This window comes from Hordeum vulgare, chromosome 4H (genome assembly GCF_904849725.1).
Source record: "Hordeum vulgare subsp. vulgare chromosome 4H, MorexV3_pseudomolecules_assembly, whole genome shotgun sequence".
NCBI classification, from domain to species: domain Eukaryota; kingdom Viridiplantae; phylum Streptophyta; class Magnoliopsida; order Poales; family Poaceae; genus Hordeum; species Hordeum vulgare.
The window spans coordinates 72018846-72038745 of record NC_058521.1 but is presented as its reverse complement, the minus strand read 5'-3'; the positions used below and the strand labels follow the sequence as shown (position 1 = coordinate 72038745).

At 45.7% G+C, this 19900-nt stretch overlaps 1 protein-coding gene across 1 annotated transcript; it reads right to left on the bottom strand.

Moving 5' to 3' along the window:
- Window positions 1-9492: 9492 nt before the first annotated feature.
- Window positions 9493-12488, bottom strand: LOC123451222. Its single transcript, XM_045128231.1, has 2 exons — window positions 11262-12488; window positions 9493-9848 (listed from the first exon to the last, which is right to left on the bottom strand). The coding sequence occupies exons 1-2, from the start codon at window positions 12382-12384 to the stop codon at window positions 9811-9813; spliced, it is 1161 nt and encodes a 386-aa protein (XP_044984166.1). The 5' UTR covers window positions 12385-12488; the 3' UTR covers window positions 9493-9810.
- Window positions 12489-19900: the final 7412 nt, after the last annotated feature.

The following is a 19900-nucleotide window of genomic DNA, read 5'->3' as shown; positions in this document are numbered from 1 at the left end:
CCATACGAACTGTGGTATGGCAAAAGACCAAAGTTGTCGTTTCTTAAAGTGTGGGGATGTGATGCTTATGTCAAAAAGCTTCAGCCTGAAAAGCTGGAACCCAAAGCAGAAAAGTGTGTCTTCATAGGTTACCCAAAGGAGACAGTTGGGTACACCTTCTATCTCAAATCCGAGGGCAAAGTGTTTGTTGCTAAAAACGGATCTTTTCTTGAGAAGGAGATTCTCTCGAAAGAATTGAGTGGGAGGAAGATAGAACTTGATGAGGTTGTCGAACCTCTAACCCCTCTAGATGGTGGCGCAGGGCAAGGGGAAACCCCTGTCATTGCGACGCCGGTTGAGGAGGAAGTTAATGATGATGATCATGAAACTTCGGATCAAGTTCCTATCGGACCTCCCAGGTCGACAAGATCACGTACTACTCCTGAGTGGTACGGTAATCATGTCTTATCAATCATGTCGTTAGACAACAATGAACCTGTGAATTATGAAGAAGCTATGGTGGGCCCGGATTCCAACAGATGGCTGGAGGCCAAGAAGTCTGAGATAGGATCTATGAATGAAAACAAAGTGTGGACTTTGGAAGTATTACCTGAAGGCCGCAAGGCTATTCAGAACAAATGGATCTTTAAGAAGAAGACAGACGCGGACGGTAATGTGACCGTTTATAAAGCTCGACTTGTGGCAAAGGATTTTTCACAAGTTCAAGGAATTGACTACGATGAGACGTTCTCACCGGTAGTGATGCTTAAGTCCGTCCGAATCATGTTAGCAATAGCTGCATTTTTCGATTATGAAATCTGGCAGATGGATGTCAAAATGGATGCAGTTTTCTTAAGGAAGAGTTGTATATGATGCAACCCAAAGGTTTTGTCAATCCAAAGAATGCTAACAAAGTGTGCAAGCTCCAGCGATCCATTTATAGACTGGTGCAAGCATCTCGGAGTTGGAATAAGCGCTTTGATGAGGTGAGCAAAGCATTTGGGTTTATACAAGTGGTTGGAGAATCTTGTATTTACAATAAAGTGGGTGGGAGCTCTGTGGCGTTTCTAATATTATATGTGGATGACATATTGCTGATTGGAAACAACATGGAGTTTTTGGAGAGCGTAAAGAATTACTTGAATAAAAGTTTCTCTATGAAGGACCTAGGAGAAGTTGCTTACATTCTAGGCATTAAGATCTATAGGGACAGATCGAGACGCGTGATAGGACTTTCACAAAGCACATACCTTGATAAAGTTTTGAAGAAGTTCAAAATGGAACAGTCCAAGAAAGGGTTCTTGCCAGTGTTACAAGGTATAAAATTGAGTAAGACTCAGTGCTCAGCAACTGCGGGAGATAGAGAACAAATGAGTTGCGTCCCCTATGCTTCAGCCATAGGTTCTATCATGTATGCAATGTTGTGCACTAGACCAGACGTCAGCTTGGCATTAGTATGGCAGGCAGGTTTCAGAGTAATCCAGGAGTGGATCACTGGACGGCGTTCAAGAATATTCTGAAGTGCCTGAAAAGGACTAAGGAAATGTTTCTCGTTTATGGAGGTGACGAAGAGCTCGTCCTAAAGGGTTACGTCGACGCAAGCTTTGACACCGATCCGGATGACTCTAAGTCGCAAACCGGATACGTATTTATTCTTAATGGGGGTGCGATAAGCTGGTGCAGTTCCAAGAAAAGCGTCGTATTAGATTCTACATGTGAAGCGGAGTACATGGCTGCCTTGGAGGCAGCAAAGGAGTGTGTCTGGATGAAGCAGTTCATGACGGATCTTGGAGTTGTGCCAAGCGCACTAAATCCAATAACTTCGTTCTGTGACAACACTGGTGCCATTGCTCTAGCAAAGGAACCAAGGTTTCACAAGAAGACCAGACACATCAAATGACGCTTCAACCTCATCCGCGACTAAGTCGAAGGAGAGGACTTGAATATTTGCAAAGTGCACACTGATTTGAATGTCGCAGACCCGCTGACTAAACCTCTTCCACGGGCAAAACATGATCAACACTAGAACTGTATGGGTGTTAGATTTATTACAATGTAAATCACATGGCGATGTGAGGACTAGATTATTGACTCTAGTGCAAGTGGGAGACTGTTGGAAATATGCCCTAGAGGCAATGATAAATAGTTATTATTATACTTCTTGTTACAAGATAATCATTTATTATCCATGATATAATTGTATTGAATAAAAACATAGATACATGTGTGGATACATAGAAAAAACAATGTCCCTACCAAGTCTCTAGTTGGCTAGCCAGTTGATCAAGGATAGTCAAGGTTTTCTGACTATGTCCAAGTGTTGTCACTTGATAACTGGATCACATCATTAGGAGAATCATGTGATGGACTAGACCCAAACTATGAACGTACCATATTGATCGTGTCATTTTATTGTTATTGTTTTCTGCGTGTCAAGTATTTATTCCTGTGACCATGAGATCATATAACTCACTGGCACCGGAGGAATACCTTGTGTGCATCAAACGTCGCAACGTAACTGGGTGACTATAAAGGTGCTCTACAGGTATCTCCGAAGGTGTTCGTTGGGTTAGTATGGATCAAGACTGGGATTTGTCACTCCGTGTGACGGAGAGGTATCTCGGGGCCCACTCGGTAATACAACATCACACACAAGCCTTGCAAGCAATGTGACTAAGTGTAAGTCACGGGATCTTGTATTACGGAACGAGTAAAGAGACTTGCTGGTAACGAGATTGAAATAGGTATGCGGATACCGACGATCGAATCTCGGGCAAGTAACATACTGAAGGACAAAGGGAATGACATACGGGATTATATGAATCCTTGGCACTAAGGTTCAACCGATAAGATCTTCGGAGAATATGTAGGATCCAATATGGGCATCCAGGTCCCGCTATTGGATATTGACCGAGGAGTGCCTCGGGTCATGTCTACATAGTTCTCAAACCCGCAGGGTCTGCACACTTAAGGTTCGATGATGTTTTAGTATAGTTGAGTTATATGTGTGGTTACCGAATGTTGTTCGGAGTCCCAGATGAGATCATGGACGTCAAGAGGGTTTCCGAAATGGTCTAGAAATGAAGATTGATATATATAGGATGGCTTCATTTGGTCACCGGAAAGTTTTGGGCAATTCCGGCAGTGTACCGGGAGTGACGAATGGGTTCCGGGTGTTTACCGGGAGGGGCCCACCCACCGGGAGTGAGCCCAAGGCCCTAGGGTGGCGCCACAAGTTCCTAGTGTGTTGGTGGAGTCAGCCCAAGAGGGCTATGGCGCCACATAAGAAAATACCAAAAGAAAAGAAAAAGGAAAAGGAAAGAGGGAGGTGGGAAGGAAGAGGAGGACTCCTCCTTCCCAAACCGAATTGGAGGAGTCCTCCTCCTCGTGGCGGCCGGCGCACCTTGAGGCCTTGTGCCCCAAGGCTAGCCCCTCCCCCCTCCTCGTATATATAGTGGTGGTTTAGGGTTTTATGAGACACAACTTTGCCACGTGCAACTCTAGCCTATTCCACATAGTTCTACCTCTAGATCGGATTTCTGCGGAGCTCGAGCTGAGCCCTGCAGGAGTAGATCATCACCACCACCGGAGCGTCGTCACGCTGCCGGAGAACTCATCTACTTCTCCATCTTGCTTGCTGGATCAAGAAGGCCGAGATCATCTTCGAGCTGTACGTGTGATGAACGCGGAGGTGCCGTCCATTCGGCGCTAGATCGGAACGGATCGTGGGACGGATCGCGGGACGGTTCGTGGGACGGTTCGAGGGATGTGAAGATGTTCCACTACATCAACCGTGTTTCTTAACGCTTCCCGCTGTGCGTTCTACAAGGGTACGTAGATCTAATCTCCACTTGTAGATGGACATCACCATGATAGGTCTTCGTGTGCGTAGGGAATTTTTTGTTTCCCATGCAACGTTCCCCAACAATAACCGCAAGTGGAACCGGTGGAGACGAGGATGTGTTATCGAAGTTCCTTCCCTTTGACAGAAAGTACGTCTCCGTTGGAGCGGTGTGGAGGCACAATGCTCCCCAAGAAGCCACTAGGGCCACCGTATTCTCCTCACGCCCTCACACAATGTGAGATGTCGTGAATCCACTATTGGTGCCCTTGAAGGTGGCGACCTAACCTTTACATACAAGGTTGGGGCTATCTCCACACAAAGCTTGGAGGCTTCCAACTAGACCACGAAGCTTCACCACAATGGCATGTGGCTTCGAGGTGACCTCAACCGTCTAGGATGCTCACACACCCAAGAGTAACAAGATCCGCAAGGGATTAGTGGGGGGAATCAAATATCCTTTGGTGGAAGTGTAGATCAAGGCCTTCTCAAATAATCCCTAGAAAATCAACAAGTTTGATTGGCTAGGGAGAGAGATCGGGCGAAAGTAAGATTGTGGAGCAACAATGGAGCTTAGAGAGGTTGAAGGTCAGCTCCTTGAAGAGAAAGATGCATGGGGGGCTTAGATCCAACCGTTACCCACCCACCATAATAAACGACAAGCGGTACTACCGCTGCTATGAGCGGTACTACCGCCCCTGAGAGGGGTACTACCGCTCTGCATCTCACCAACCACGGTAGTACAGAAATACTACAGTGCGTACTACTGTGGGTGGAAAAGTATGCGAAAAAGTCCGACGGGGCGGTAGTAAAAAAATACTACCACACTGAGGGAGGTAGTACCGCCCTTGGAGCGGTAGTAAAAAATTAATACCGCACTGAGGGCGGTAGTACTGCTCTTGGAGCGATAGTAAAAAATTACTACCGCTCTGAGAGCGATACTACCGCTGTGCCAGCGGTACTACCACTAGCCTTTTTGCATAGAGAATGAATATGGGTATGGGGCTCCATTGAAGCCAAAAGAAAGTGGGTGCACTAAGTGTGTACGTGATGATTCCACCCAAACCTTTCCGACGCGGACCCGCTCTTACTAGAACGGCTTTCCTACGACTCAAAACCACCAAAGAGAAGTGTAGAAAGCGACCGTCTTCGAGAGACTCCAAGGCGCATCGAATCGTCTTGTGCCTAGATATGCATTGTAACAGTAAAAGGGCAAGGAAGAGACATGACTTCCAGGTCACTTGGGCCCATAATTATAAAACCAGAGGAGCATAACATTCCGAGACCTCCTATATGCCGCTCTCTACGGCAAAGAGTCGCCATTTCATGCAGGCGGGTTCGCAACTGGTCCGGCCCATGAAGACAACGCGGGAACCTCCTATACGACGCATTTTGCCTTCACACTTCCCTCACAAACAGTCATCACAAAAAATGAAAAGAATATGTTGGTGCCCAGTAATCACTATGACTCACAACACATTACAAGTACCGTGAATTTATATTTTTCAGAAAATAAAAAAGAAAGTAAAGGAAGCAACTATTATGCATTGTAACAGTAAAAGGGCAAGGAAGAGACATGACTTCCAAGTCACTTGGGCCCATAATTATAAACCCAGAGAAGCATAACATTCTGTGACATCCTATATGCCGCTCTCTACGGCAAAGAGTCACCATTTCATACACGCGGGTTCGCGACTGGTCAGGTCCATGGAGGCAACACGGGAACCTCCTATACAATGCATTTTGCGTATAGAGGACCTCAATGCACACGGGCGACGCGCGTCTGGGCCAGCCCAACATGTTTTCAATAGCGCGACACAAAAAAGGCTAAAAAAACAACAGGGCAACCCAGGTTTCGATCCCACGGCCTCAAACAACAAGGAAAACTGACCGCGAGCCATTAACCACTACAACGCACAGTTACCTGAATAGAGTAGGTGCAAAACCTTATAAGAGCACACATTAGCGTTATGATTTCAAAAACATTTCTTGATATTGCAAGCAGTTTTGAAATGTCCTAATATTTATATATTCCAACATTTCTTCGGAGAAGCAAAGATTTTTTGTAATTTCCATTCAAAATAGAACATGACTTTTTGCAAATCCCAAACAGTTTTCTAAACAAGGACAAAATGTTCAAAATTTTGACCTTTTCTGGAAAATGAACAAATTATGAAAAACGCAAGCACTTTTTAAAATTTTGGAATATTTTTTGAGATCACGGACAGTTTTATTTTTTTTTAACAAAAATGGAAATCAAGAAAAAAAATCAATTCAGAACATTTTTTTAAATGCGGGAAAAATTATATTCTATGCATTTTTGCTAATGCGAACAAAATTTGAAACATCATTTTTGTTGAAATTGCGAACAAAATGTTGAAACCGTGGTCATTTTTTGAAACGTGAACATTTTTTGAAATGATGAAACATGAATATATTTTTTGCTGCGAGCAACTATGATGAAGAAGACACGTGACAAAAATGAATCGCGAGAATTCAGAACAAAATAGCGGTAGCACCTTTGACACTATTTCAAAGAATCCTGAGCAATATTACAAAATTAGAGTTATTTTCCGAAATTACGAACATTTTGGACAAACCCAAACAATTTTCTAAAATGGCGAACACATTTTAAAATTTCTGAACTTTTTTCGTAAACATGAACATTTTCCGAAATTTTGAACAAAAATTTGAAACGGCAAGTTTTTTTAAATTCATGAATATATTTCGACATTTTATGACAGATTTCAAAATGGAGAACAATTTTGAAAATCCCAAACAAATTCAGAACACAAACATTTTTTCCATACGTGAATAAATTTTTGAAATTCTGAACAAAAATTGAAAGCAGGAACATTTTTCGAAATTTCTGAAAGAAAATCTGAAACACGATTTTTTTTTAAATGAGAGCAAAATTGAAAACAAGAAAAAAATTTCAAATTCCTGAACATTATTTCAAATTTAAAAAAACAGATAACAGGAACATTTTTTGAAATTCTTGAAGATTTATAAATTGGGAGAAATTTTAAAAACAAAATCATGTTATAAAATTCCAAATAAATATTTATAATTTCAAGCAAAAGAAACATGAAAAAAACGAAAGAGCAAAGAAAATAAAATAAAATAGGAAAAATGAAAAAGTAAATGAGAAATATAAACATAAAAAAGGATAAAAACGAATTATAAACCGGTTCAGGAACCTCCTAGAAGATTTAAAATCAGAAAAAAAAAAACGGCTGGGAACCACCTAGAAGATTCCCAAAACCGGAATTGCTCAAACGTTTTAACGGGCCGGCCCACCCGAAACGCTCGTCGATCTCCCCTGTGAGTAATATTGCGATCGCGTGTTCGAAAGCTTTACACGACGTGTTACTACCACATGATCTAGGAGCCATGTCTGTTTAACTGTGAGCGTCAAACTTAAAGAACCAACATACTGTGCTGATGCGAATTAGATTAGAAAATTCTGAAGCAATTTTGTTCCAAAAGATGGAATGTTCTGTGAAACGCAAACACTTTCCGAAATTTGTGAACAATTACTAGAAAAACTATAACATTTTCGAAAACATGAATATTTTTTGCAAATCATGAATACTTTTTTGGAAAAGGGAACATTTTTAAAAATTCTAAATAAAATTTGGAACGGTGAACAAATTTTGGAACTCCTGAACAAAATTTGAAAACACGGACATTTTTTGAAACTCCTGAAAAATTGATATGTGAAGCTTTTTTTAAATGAAAACAGTTTCAGAAAATTGTAAAAAATATGTTGTTTACACGAAGAGTTTTCAAAAATTCTATTTGTTTTGAAAGCACGAACACTTTAAAAATATATGAAATGTTTTCCAAAAACTGAATATCTTTCAAAACAAACGAATATTTTTCAAAAACTTTGAACATATTTTGATTTTTGCGATCATTGTTTAGGAAATGTTGAACATCTTTTTATTGGAAGATAATTAAATTCAACAAACTAATTCGGCATGGGAGTAAACCCCCCTCATCGCTTGCCCTGGCCCTAGCGTCCACCACGGCTTCCTTATCCAGCGATGACCGCCGTTCTATCACCCATTTTCTTCATCCCAGCTCCTGCTTTCTCACCCCCGCGTCACGTATGGACCCACGCCCCGCTCCGCGGCGTGCTCCTCCACCATCACATTGCAGCAAGACTTATGGCCACCGGCGCTGCTTCTCATCCCAGTCGTCGGCAGTGCTTCTCATCCCGGGCACCACGCTACAAAGCGAGAGGGCTACCTCCCATGGATCTCACCAAGGCGTCCAAGATGCAGCAAGAGTGGCGACAAGTAGCTGCTAAGGCCGACGGTAGAGCTGCGTTGTAGCACGATGTACAACGACACTATTGCCACGCCGACGACGGAGCTGCGATGCAGCAGGAGAAGCGACATGCTGCTGCTATGGCCGGCGGCGAAGCTGCACTGCAGCAGGAGAGGCGACAGGTTGCTGCCATGGCAGGCGGTGGAGCTGCATTGCAGCACGTGCCGGTATGACAGCGTTGTTGGCACACCGGCGATGGAGCTGCGTTGCAGCAGGACAGGCGAGGAGCTTCTGCCATGGTTGGCGATGGAGCTGCGTTGGAGCACACGATGCTGCGACTTCACTGCTGCCATGGCGAACGACGGAGCTGCGTTACAGCACGCAAGGTCACGACGGCGCATCCATTGGTTGCTGGAAGCCGATGTGCAAGGCTTCGTCGGAGCTGTGAGTTGATGCTGCCATGGATGTGAGTTGATGCTGCCATGGACATTAGCGGAGCTACTGTCCTACGGGAGTAGAAGGCGAGCTGGGAGGTGCTGCTTGAGGATAACGAATTACCACGTTGGAGCTGTTTAAAACTGGCTTAAATCATCCGATTGATTTATAGCGCTCGTCTTTTTTTATTTGAGACATTTTTCTGAAAGCGGGAACATTTTTCCGAAAGACAAACATTTTTTCAAATTGTGAACATTATGTTGAAAAACATGAACATTTTTCGAAATATAGGAACATTTTTTGTAAAAACGATTTTTTTGAAAATGTGAACATTTTGTAACTTTACGAACATTTTGAAAACGCACACATTTTTTAAAATTTGGGAACATTTTTTTAGAACACATTTTCAAATTTATGAACATTTTCTGTGAACACGAACATTTTTTGGAAACCCAAACATATTTTCAAATGTGTGGACAATTTTGAATTCTGAACTTTTTGAAACTTGCGTACTTCTGAAAAAGTAAACAGAAAACGCAAAAAAAAAGAATAGAGAAGAAAGAAACGAAAGCGAAAATAACAGAAACAGAAAGGGAAACAAAAAAGAAAAAACCTGAAAGAAAACCAGCTGCAATAAACACAGGGAAAAGGGAAAAACCAGGAGAAAACCACCGGCCCGCACGCTAGGCTAACCGCTAAAATGGGTTCCGATCCACTGATCTCTTTGTGTCGCTTGCCTCTGCGAAGCTTCGCCAATTTGACGCAGAACGCGATAAATAAGAAATTCCTAACATTCCCATAGGAGATAACATTCTTCAAGGCAAGAGACCAACACTGAATGACACTTCATTTTTTTTCAGAAATTGGAAGCCCACATAAGTTCAGTTTATGTGGCTGACTTAAGCATTTAACCAAACAGTAACTCAAATATGTCATCCCGACATATCCAACAGAAGTACAGCTTTGTGGTCGACATAATCAGGACTGATTCACGGCATGAACACAAATTGAACATGTGACTTGCACCACTCCTACTCAAACTGCTCAACAGATAAGAAGGCAACATAGTAAACTGAAATACAAGTCTCTGGCCTGACCGGTTGCATGATCAGGATGAATTGAACAAGAACAACCAAACTTGCAATCGTCATGCTTAGTTACTGCTAAAAAAAGCAGACCAACTTGATAGTAGTAGCTGCAAAAAAAGGCAACAGCAGCACACTCCAGACGATGGATTCGTCCATTATGCATCGCACCATTGCTGAGTGGCACATCAGCGGTCAGTTAGTCCTTGCTAGCGACAACAACCTGCCACGATCTGTAAACATACAAAGAAAAAAATTCATAAGCAACTTAAGAATTAATTATTTCCTGTGCCATGTACTTGTTCTTTTTTCAAAAGATTACAAGAATGGATTTCAGATGTCAACTTCAGCTATGCCAGAAAGTAACATACAGTTTCAGATGTCAAGCTTCACCCTGTACTTGACCAATAAACGGCTCTAGCGAAAAGAAGAAAACAATTTTATGAGCGATACATTTTATTTTAGGACAGCGTACCTTGAGTCCTTGACAATACTTTTCCATGTTTGCAGTACAAGTGTAAAACATCTGAGTTACACGGCTGTTAAACTAAAATCGGTTCTTTACAGTTGATTTACAGATGGTAAGTGTTTTATGGTCAGACTATATAACAACTTGGATCCCTGTATCTCCAATTGTAAGTCCAAAACGTCTGACAATGCTACTTAGCCCTTTTGAAGACGATACCAACACTGAACATCATATTCAAGTAAAGAGAAACAACATAGACTACACTTAAATTTAGTTCCAAGTAGCCATACCAAGCACTATCAGAACATTAACTGAGACGTGCCTGACACATTGAAAATTTTTCAAGACGATCAGGATAATTTCGACATAGAAATGCACACAATCGATTATAGTGACTTGCACTATCTGTATGTAAACCGCTAAACATAAAACAAGATACTCAGAGATCAGTTAGTCAGCATGATCTGAAAAGATAACATATACAACTAATAACCAACAGTTCAAACTCAGCATTCCACTCTGGTGAGGTTTGTGCTAGTAATAATTCTGAAGGTTACAAGATTGAGCCTGATGTGAGCTACAGCTATGCTAGAAAACAGAAGAGTTTACAAAAAGGAAATCTGAAGCAAGGTTGCAGGATAATACAAGACCATGTAGCTTGCGTGTGCATTTAGCAATAGGACTGATGCATATCATGGCCCTTAACAACTACTTCCTCCAGTGGCGAAGCCAGAAAAATTGAATGGGGAGGGCCAAACGTTGCTAATCCTCGTTGGGGAGGGCCAGTCCATTAAAATACACTGTTTTAGCAGAAAAAAAAATTCCCCCCTGTCTCCGCCACTGACTTCCTCCGTTCCTAAATATAAGTCTTTATAGAGATTCTACTACGGACTATATACGGATGTATAAAGACATAGTTTAGAGTGTAGATCCACTCATTTTGCTCCGTATGTAGTCCGTAGTGGAATCTCGAATAAGACTTATATTTAGGAACGGAGGGAGTAGAATATGAAAGCAAAATTACATTTTGTTTTCCCATGCCACATATTCATTTTTCACTAGCATACACAAATATGTACCGATAATTGTCGAAGAACCAGAACCAACTATCTAAGCAAACATACAGAAGCTGTCTAGAAAATTAATGACCACAGACAGGCAAGGGCCAGTATGATACCTGGAGTGTAGAAGCTCATGTAGGGCAGGACGCTAAAGTATTTTCCAGACTCACCAACCTTCTTAAGCTGCCCAGAATTGAGCTTGATCATAAATAAGCCAACACGTGTGCTAATGAAGATGACACCCAAACCCTCCGCAAAGCCGGACACAAATGGTTTGTCATCAGGAGTATTGGCAACACGAATTGTTTTCTCCAGCTCGATGACCCTGTATTGTACCCAATCAGCAGCTTCTTCTGTATCCACCTTCCTTGACCACATATAAAGGCTGGAACCCCGAATGCAGGAAAAACCCAGTGAACTGCTCTCCATGGCCATGAGGGCGATGTAGTACACGTCCTCTGCCGGTGGCTCAATCATGGATAAGCAATTCTTGCCCAAGTCATACTTGACGATTGGATTACCCCACCGAACTGTGAAGTAGACTGCATCTCCAACAAGGGTGCCTCGCCTAGGCTGGAGATAGGGTATGTAGTATGCTCTATCTGCAAGCCCCTCTCGCATATGCTGGGCATAGACTTCACAGCTCTTGTCAAGACACACAGGCTCGCTCCACACACCCGTCTCTGATGAGTAGACGCTCGCAAATATGGTATCTTTGTAGTCGTGGGTGGCCGCGAAGACCACGCGGAAGGGGCCGCCGTGGCAGTCGAGGTGGTCGCAACCGTCGGCGGCACAGAGCACCACCGCAGACTCGATCAGCCAATCGATGTCCGGCGATGGCACGCTGTGGCGCTCGCCCGTGACGGGATCCGAGACGAGGTAGGCCTTGTCGTCCGTCCTCATATACATGAGGACGCGGCCGTGGCGGCAGTCGAGGGCGCGCTCCCAGGGGTCGCCGTTGCCCGGGTGGGGGAAGTCCGGCATCGATGTGGTAGAGGCGAAGCTGCGCGCGGGGCGTCCTTGGAAGATCTCGAGCCTGTGGAGGAGGCCGAGGAGGGGAGGGGTGCCGTGGAAGGTGCGGTAGCGGCGGATGAAGCCGGGGTCGCAGAGGATGCGGAGCCATGTCTTGCAGACAAGGGCGGTGCGGAAGAGGTGCTCGGGCTCGTCCGGCGGGAGGCGGAGGAGGATCTCTTCGATGACGTCCCCGATCAGCGGCGGGGGCGGGATTGACGGCGCCATGGTGGACGGCGGAGCGGAGCGAGGGTTTTGGGTGGGGATTGGGGGAGTCTTTGAAATGAGGATTGGGGAAAAGTCGGAGACGCAGGGGCAGGCGCACACTCTTCTTTTTCGGCGCCTGAGTTCGACCAGAACCGGCTTGATCGCATGAGTTTTTTTTTTAACACAGTCGCAAGGGCATATACTCATCCCTATAAATATAAAGGGAAACACTTTAAATCAGTAGTCTGATTAGAAGTATCCTTCAGACCGATGGACTGCCGTTGATTCTAACTGAATCTTGCGGTCCAACAATGTTATGTTTTCAAAAATAAAAAAATGCCATCTCGTAGCAAACCTCCTGCATCCATCCATAAATCCCTCCCAACAACTCGGCCGGATATCCCTCCCGAATCCTCTCCTTCTCTCACGCGCCCGCACGGCGCACCTCCCCGATCTTGTAGTCAATGGTAACACCCTATCCTCTCTGATGGCAGAGCACATCGCGCATTCCTTCACACCTCGTCGTCAGCCACAACAACGGAGCAGTAATCTCACCGTCCAGATCCGTTCCTCTGCTCTTCTCCACCCCTTCGTCTCCACTAATGCGAGTATGCGACCCCAGGCGACATCGTTGGTGCGCCATCCCGTTGATAAGGGGTCGAGACCCTATCTCTTCTACCTCCGACCACCACAGAAACAGAAGTTAACACGTGTGCTCCTCTTCCTCACCGATTTTCTTTGTAATGTTACAATGATTGAATTATCTTATTCTTGATTTTTATGTGCTTGATCAGTAGGAGGCCACGATGTGCATCCTAGCAAGGAGGCTCCATATGCGTTGGTGCCTTCGCCTCTAGCTCCAGCCCTTCTCGACATTGCCGAGAGCACGCCTGACCGACTGCAAAAAACGATGCCTCGCGTCCTCGGCTCAGCTAGGTTTAATTTGATATACTCGACCAACCTACTTTGTTGTAAAGGAGGCCCTCGGCTAATGGTGTGCATCCTTGCTGCAGAGCCGCTCCATCCATGCATGCCACTCTTTTCTATGTGCAGTTAACCATGGTCCATCAGGATAGAAAGGAAGCAAGTCCACCATCAGAAGGAAGCACGAGTACTATTGAAAGAAGCACGACCAACATAAGAAGGAAGCACGAATAGCATGCATGTCAGAAGGATGCACTCCCCCCATCAAATGAAAGCATAACTACCATTGCACGGAAGCACGACCAACGTCGAAAGGAAGCATGGTTGACCATCAGCCCGATGGTGTTTAAGTTGTGCCTTAGATGCCACAGTTTTGTTTTATGGAAGCAAATCGTGTCAAACCAAATGTAGTGTTTCAATGATAAATAATTCTAATTGGAAATAAATATCCTTGGAAGCAATTTAGTGGTACATTGCAAACAATTCTTTAGCCTCTGAAGTATATTTTACCGCATAAAAAACAAGATAAATATGATGGTGCATTGGACATAATATTTTGCCAAAATGGAAACAAATTCTCTAGCTGACGGAAACAAAATGAATTGTTGAATTCCTAGCCCTCCCTACCAGCCTATATGCTTCAAAGCAAAAAAAAGACATGTTTCCACCTATCACAATACGAGTTGCTTTCCTTGGTGACCGCCACACAAGTGCAAATGCACTGCTTCAGACGCAAGTTCAAATACATGCCAAAAGAATTTATAAAGAATTGAAGCACGAGGCATCGAAGAACAAGATGAAAATCCGTTTCAAAGCAAAAAAAGCTCACAGTGAAAGTAGTGAGAAAGAAAAGAGATGAGTAAATATCGCTAAATAGATCTAACGTGATTTAGGGCAGTGATTGTTAGGAAATAAAGTACATGCAAACTAACTTCATCCAGACCCACAATAGACGCTACTTGCCAATCTCCAAGCTATAGGAAATTTAATTGAAATTTAATTCAAGGATCGTGGACTAGTCTGATGGGAAGCAAGGCATCAGACGTCTGATGCCTAGTGGCTCCCAAACATAAATGCACACATCTTCTTTCTATGAGTATTTTTAAGAGATGGAGCCGGCATATCATTTTGAAATTTATGGCATCTCGTCATTGACAGAAACGTCTCCTTCCATTAAATGTGCATCGCCACAAATCCTGAAATAAATTAGAAATAAATACAAGCATCAGAATTTAAACTCTAGTGAACTAAGGATACCACGGGTCCTCTAACCATCTAACCATAGGTTGGTTTGCTTGAGCGCATGAGTTGGCTCATCATGGTTCATATCTACATCCCGGTCTCTGGACGCGCCCTGGAACATTTAGTGACCGAATACGTCTTAAATAATCTCTTTCACAATAATATACCTTATTTGTAAATCCTTAAATCCATATTATACATGTACGTTGAAAAGATCGATATGGTTGACTAGAAGGGAGGTGAATAGGCAACTACTAATTTTTAGCTCTTCTTAACAAGTTAGAGAAAGAAACACAAAGATTCTCTAAATTAACTACTAGGTGAGCAACCTATATGATGTTAACTACCATGACAACTAGTGCAAACAAGAAATACACAACAACAATAATATACACAAAGTAAAGTAAGAGATAACCGCAAGTGGAACCGATGAAAACGAGGATGTGTTACCGAAGTTCCTTCCCTTTTGACAGGAAGTGCGTCTCCATTGGAGCGGTGTGGAGGCACAATGCTCCCCAATAAGCCACTAGGGCCACCGTATTCTCCTCACGCCCTCACACAATGCGAGGTGCCGTGATTCCACTATTGGTGTCCTTGAAGGCGGCGACCGGACCTTTACAAACAAGGTTGAGGCTATCTTCACACAATGCTCGGAGGCTCCCAACAAGACCAGGGAGCTTCACCACAATGGATATGGCTCCGAGGTGACCTCAACTGTCTAGGGTGCTCAAACACCCAAAAGTAACAAGATCCGCAAGGGATTAGTGGAGGAATCAAATATCTCTTGGTGGAAGTGTAGATCTTGGCCTTCTCAACCAATCCATAGAAAATCAACAAGTTTGACTGGCTAGGGAGATAGATCGGGCACGAATGAGCTTAGGAGCAACAGTGAAGTCTTGGAAGGTCAAAAGTAGGATTCCTGGAGTGGAAGAACCCTTTATATAGTGAGGGAACAAATCCAATCGTTACCCCCACTTACAGCACCCGCAGCACGGTACTACCGCTTGGGGGTAGCGGTACTACCGCTGCCCCTAGCAGTACTACCGCTTGGCAGGGAGCGGTATTACCGCTAGGCCTGAAGCGGTACTACCGCTTGGTAGGCACACATCCATGGTAGTAAAAATACTACTACCGGGCCTACCACCACTGGAAAAGTATTCGCAAAAAGTCCGACGAAGTACAACCGCCCAGAGAAAGGTACTACCGTCCCAAAGTGGTGCTACCGCTCATCCGGAGTGGTACTATCGCTGGACCTTTTTGCAGAGACAGGGAGATAGCATGTGGGAGCTCCATTGCTGCAGGGAAAGGTGGTGGAAAGAAAAAGTGTGCATGTGAGAGTTGATTTCACCCAAACCTTTCCGACACGAACCCCCTCTTAATACTACGGTTTTCCTACGACCCAAAAAACCACCAAAGAGAACCGTAGAAGCCACCATGCTTCAAAACCACCGAGGGGCGCCGAATCGTCTTGTTCCTTGCCATGTATTATTTGAAATGCTCAATGCACACGATTAGTCCGCAGAGGTACTGTCATCAATCACCAAAATCACTTAGGACAAAATATGCCCTAACAATCTGTAACACCCTGGATTTTGCCCATTTCTTTTTCCTTCGATTTTGGTCTCATTTTGCTTTTCTGTGGCTAGATAGTTCTGAAACCTAAAGGGATCACCCTTGATTTCTTTTTCCTAGTGGCTTTCCAACCTTCAAACCATCCCAAGACCTTGCCATTTCCATCTTGAGCCAATCCCAATATTCTTTTCCCTGGGAATATTACTTTTTCTATTAAAGGAATAACCTCTGTTGCCTTGAGTTGTGAAGCAAACCTCATTTCTATCATTCCAAAAATTCCCAAATAGTTCTCATAAATCTCTTGGTCATATATTCCTCACATATGACAAAATCTTTCTTTGCCATGTTCAAAAATATTCCTCAAATATTCCTTTTCTGATTCTGCCCTATCTGTCAAGTTGTGAAGCAAATACCCTTTTTATTTGCTTGATGGCTCTCAAAATTTGTGGGCACTCTTTCATATCCATATAATTGACTCATGCCAAAATTCAACTCAATTTAGCTAGTGAATATTTCTTGGCAAATTTCCAAAGTTTCTGATCCAGAGGAAGCTTTGTGAAGCAAGTGCTAGCTAGGAGTGTTCAAATGAGTTAAAACTTTTCCATCATCTCAATATGCTCAAATTATGCATCTCCACTAAATTTGAGCATCACTCCTTCAACCATGTGACCATAGCGTCAAATCTTTGTCTCTGCTCATTATTTTGGATTGTGAAGCAACTATATTTTATGTTGCTCCATAAATTCTGAAATTTTACCAGGATATTCTTCTATCTATAAAACCTTGATAAACCAATTTTGAGCTCATTTTATTTAGCCAATTATTCCCAGTAATTCTCCTAAGTTTCTGTCCAGTAGGATACTGTGTGAAGGAAGTGCCACTTTGGCTTATCAAGATGGCATGCAATTTATACAACATCTTCATAACCCTAAAATATACATCTCCTCCAAGTTTCAGCTCCATCCAAGCGAGTATGTGAGTGCCACATCAAAATCTTTGTTCTGGATCAGATTAGCTAGTTCCAAAGCAACCCTATTAAGTATTGATCCTGTGCTCCTCAAATTTCACAGGATTGTAGTCCTTCCTACCCTAAACCTCCCAGACATGGTGCTTTGCCCTTATCCCTTCTCTGTTGACCACAGTAATAGGGCCAAGTCTGCAACAGGAAACTTCCAGTGAAGTTTCCCATCAACTCGTGGTATCTTTTAGTGAACTATCAGCTCAGTTGGACCCCTCTTTGGATGATCTATCTTCTAGACATAGTGTGCCAGCCTCTCTTGTCCTCTCAGTGCCAGCGCATGCGGTGACCATGCCTCTCGCATGCCAAACGCGCGCTCTGTGCATTGGGGCCCTTGGCTTTGACGATTCCCCCTCTCCCTCGAGCTCTAGTCATGTCTAGCAGCTCCACCTCGTCGTCCCCTTCCTCGTGGAGCCCTGTCCCCCTCCGGATTCTGCCTTGCCGCGCCGCGATGAGCTCCGTCCTGTTTCTCCAGTAGCATCCATGTTATTTTCGTCTCTCAAGCTCTCCCGAGCCTTCCCGAGCTTGCCTGAGTCGTCCCCTCCCCTCCTCGAAGCTGCTCGACACCGCTACCGGCCTGCCACGCCACCCCCATAGCTCTAGTGTTCGGCTAAGGTTGTCGCAGCGGCCGTCCTCATCGCCTCACCATGGCCGGCTATAAATAGCCCGTTTGGAGCCCTCCCCGAGCACACCAAACACCGGCAGTAACCCCTCTCTCTCCCAGCTACCTCCCCGACCTCCCATCACCGCTCGCAGCCGCCATGACCGCCACGACACTCGGCTAAAATTCGAGCTCCGTGGTCTCTCCCCTCTCCACCTAACCACCACCGAAGACCCTCACCACCACCACGACGAGACCCCCACCTCCATTTCGCTCTGGGAAGGCCCATGGCCTCGGGTTCAATCTAGCTAGTGCCACCGTCCGCCGCCGCCCATGCTCCGCTCAACTCCGAGCTCCTCGACATCCAGATCCAACGCCAATGGATGCGCCTCTTCGCGGGGAACCCATCCCTAGGCCGAGCACCGCTAGAGACGGCCTGTAGTTCCGGCAATCGTCGTCGGGAGCCATCCCTCTTCTCTGCCAGGCAGACACGAGAGGAAGACGAAGGCCCTATGGGCGGGCCTGACCAGGCACTGGCTTAGTGCCCTCCCTCTGTTTTTTTAGCGATGGGGGGGGTACAGGTGGGCCATCCTAGTGGCAGCAGCAGTAGTGCCAGAGCAGCCCAAGAGCATAGTGCTCTTTTTCTTTATCGGTGGAATAACTGGTTAGGACCCGTATGCAAATAAAATAATTGCAGAAAGGCCCCTGGCAGAAAAACCACCATATTTTTTTGCTCGGGACTCCGATTTCAGTGATTCCAAAGCCCATGTCTTCGTATCGTCGAGCCCGACAAGATGGTATAATTTCCACCATGTTGCCCTTGCCGTAAACAGCCCCTCCTCCGAGAGAGAACTGTTTTCGGCAATTCCTTCTGCGAGCTTCTCACCCTTCTTCCCGGTGTGTGACAGCCCGATGCCGACGCCCCAGAAGATCCCCCCTTCTTTCCGTTTTTGTCGTGTGTCTATTTTATTTTATCGCATCATCATCGCATCATGTGCATCATCAGCATTGCATCGGCACCCCGTTGCCGCCAGTTTTCAAAACTTGCATCCGTTGTTAGTTGCCGGTTCTCGTCGTTGTCCGTTCTGAGCCCGACCACACTCGCACGCGCCCGCGGCATCGTCAAACCCTGTTTTTAAAGTGTGCGTAAAACTTTCTCTAATAGAGGTGAAACTTGGCATGCGGTCGTGATTAGGTATAGCTAGGCCGCCTGTCTAATTTCATCGCGATTGGAGTCCGTCTGGTACCCGAACGGTCGACCGTAGCGACACCGTATTCGGTCTACCGTCGGACGTGTGTCGGTGTTTTAAAATTCGCTGCCGCATCGCCCGTTCTCCCTCTCGTCTCTGGATATCCACTCTACACGGCCTCGTAACCGTTCTCGCATTCGGAATCGTCCGAATCCGACCCCGCGGTTGGATCCGGAACGCGATTTCGGTTAAACATAGCCCCTCTTTTCTCTATAAATACCCCTCCATCATATTTTTAGACAGCCCCCTCTCCCTTTGCCTCGAAATCCGAGCCCCCCATCAAACCCTAGCCGCAGCCTCCTCCGTGTCCCCCTCCTCCAGCCGTCGGGCCCGCCCGAGCCCGCATCAGGCCCGCTCCAAGCCCATCCGGCCGACGCCCCGTTCTGCCTCCCGAGCCCGTGCCCAAGGCTCCTCCCGCGCCCAGCATCTCCCGTGCCCGCCGGCCTCCTACCGGAATCGAGCCGCCGGAGCCTCTCCTCGCTGGAGGACCTCGCCGGTCGTCGCCTTGTCTCCCGTGCTTGCCGCAGATCCCGCCGCCCCAGCGTCCCCGCCGCCTGCGCCCGTCCTCGCTGCCAGCACCTCGCCGCCGCAGTTCCCGTCGCTGCCAGAGCCTTGCGTCGCCACCCCGTGCCAGATCCGGCAAGCCACCGCCTGGATCCGGCCGCCGCACCCCCTGCTGACTCGCGCAGCCACCTCTCCGACCGTTGACGGGGTCCCCTTCCCGTCCCGCCTGCAGGCATCACCGCCGCCCTGTCCCGTGCCTCGACACGACGGGGACGACGCGGAACCGCTTGGCCTCGCCCTCGCCGCGTGGGCTAGCTCGCCCCGGCCCAGCAGCAGGCAGCGCCTAGGCCCCCCCTGTCTGACCCGAGGCCCAGCGCAAGGAGGCGAGCTCCTTCGGCCTCTGCCCCGAGGCCCACCTCTCCACCG

Coding starts and splice junctions, on each gene's coding strand:
- LOC123451222 (XM_045128231.1), bottom strand. CDS start 12,384: ATGGCGCCGTCAATCCCGCCCCCGCCGCTGATCGGGGACGTCATCGAA. Junction 9,849..11,261: donor CATGAGCTTCTACACTCCAG/GTATCATACTGG, acceptor GTATGTTTACAG/ATCGTGGCAGGTTGTTGTCG.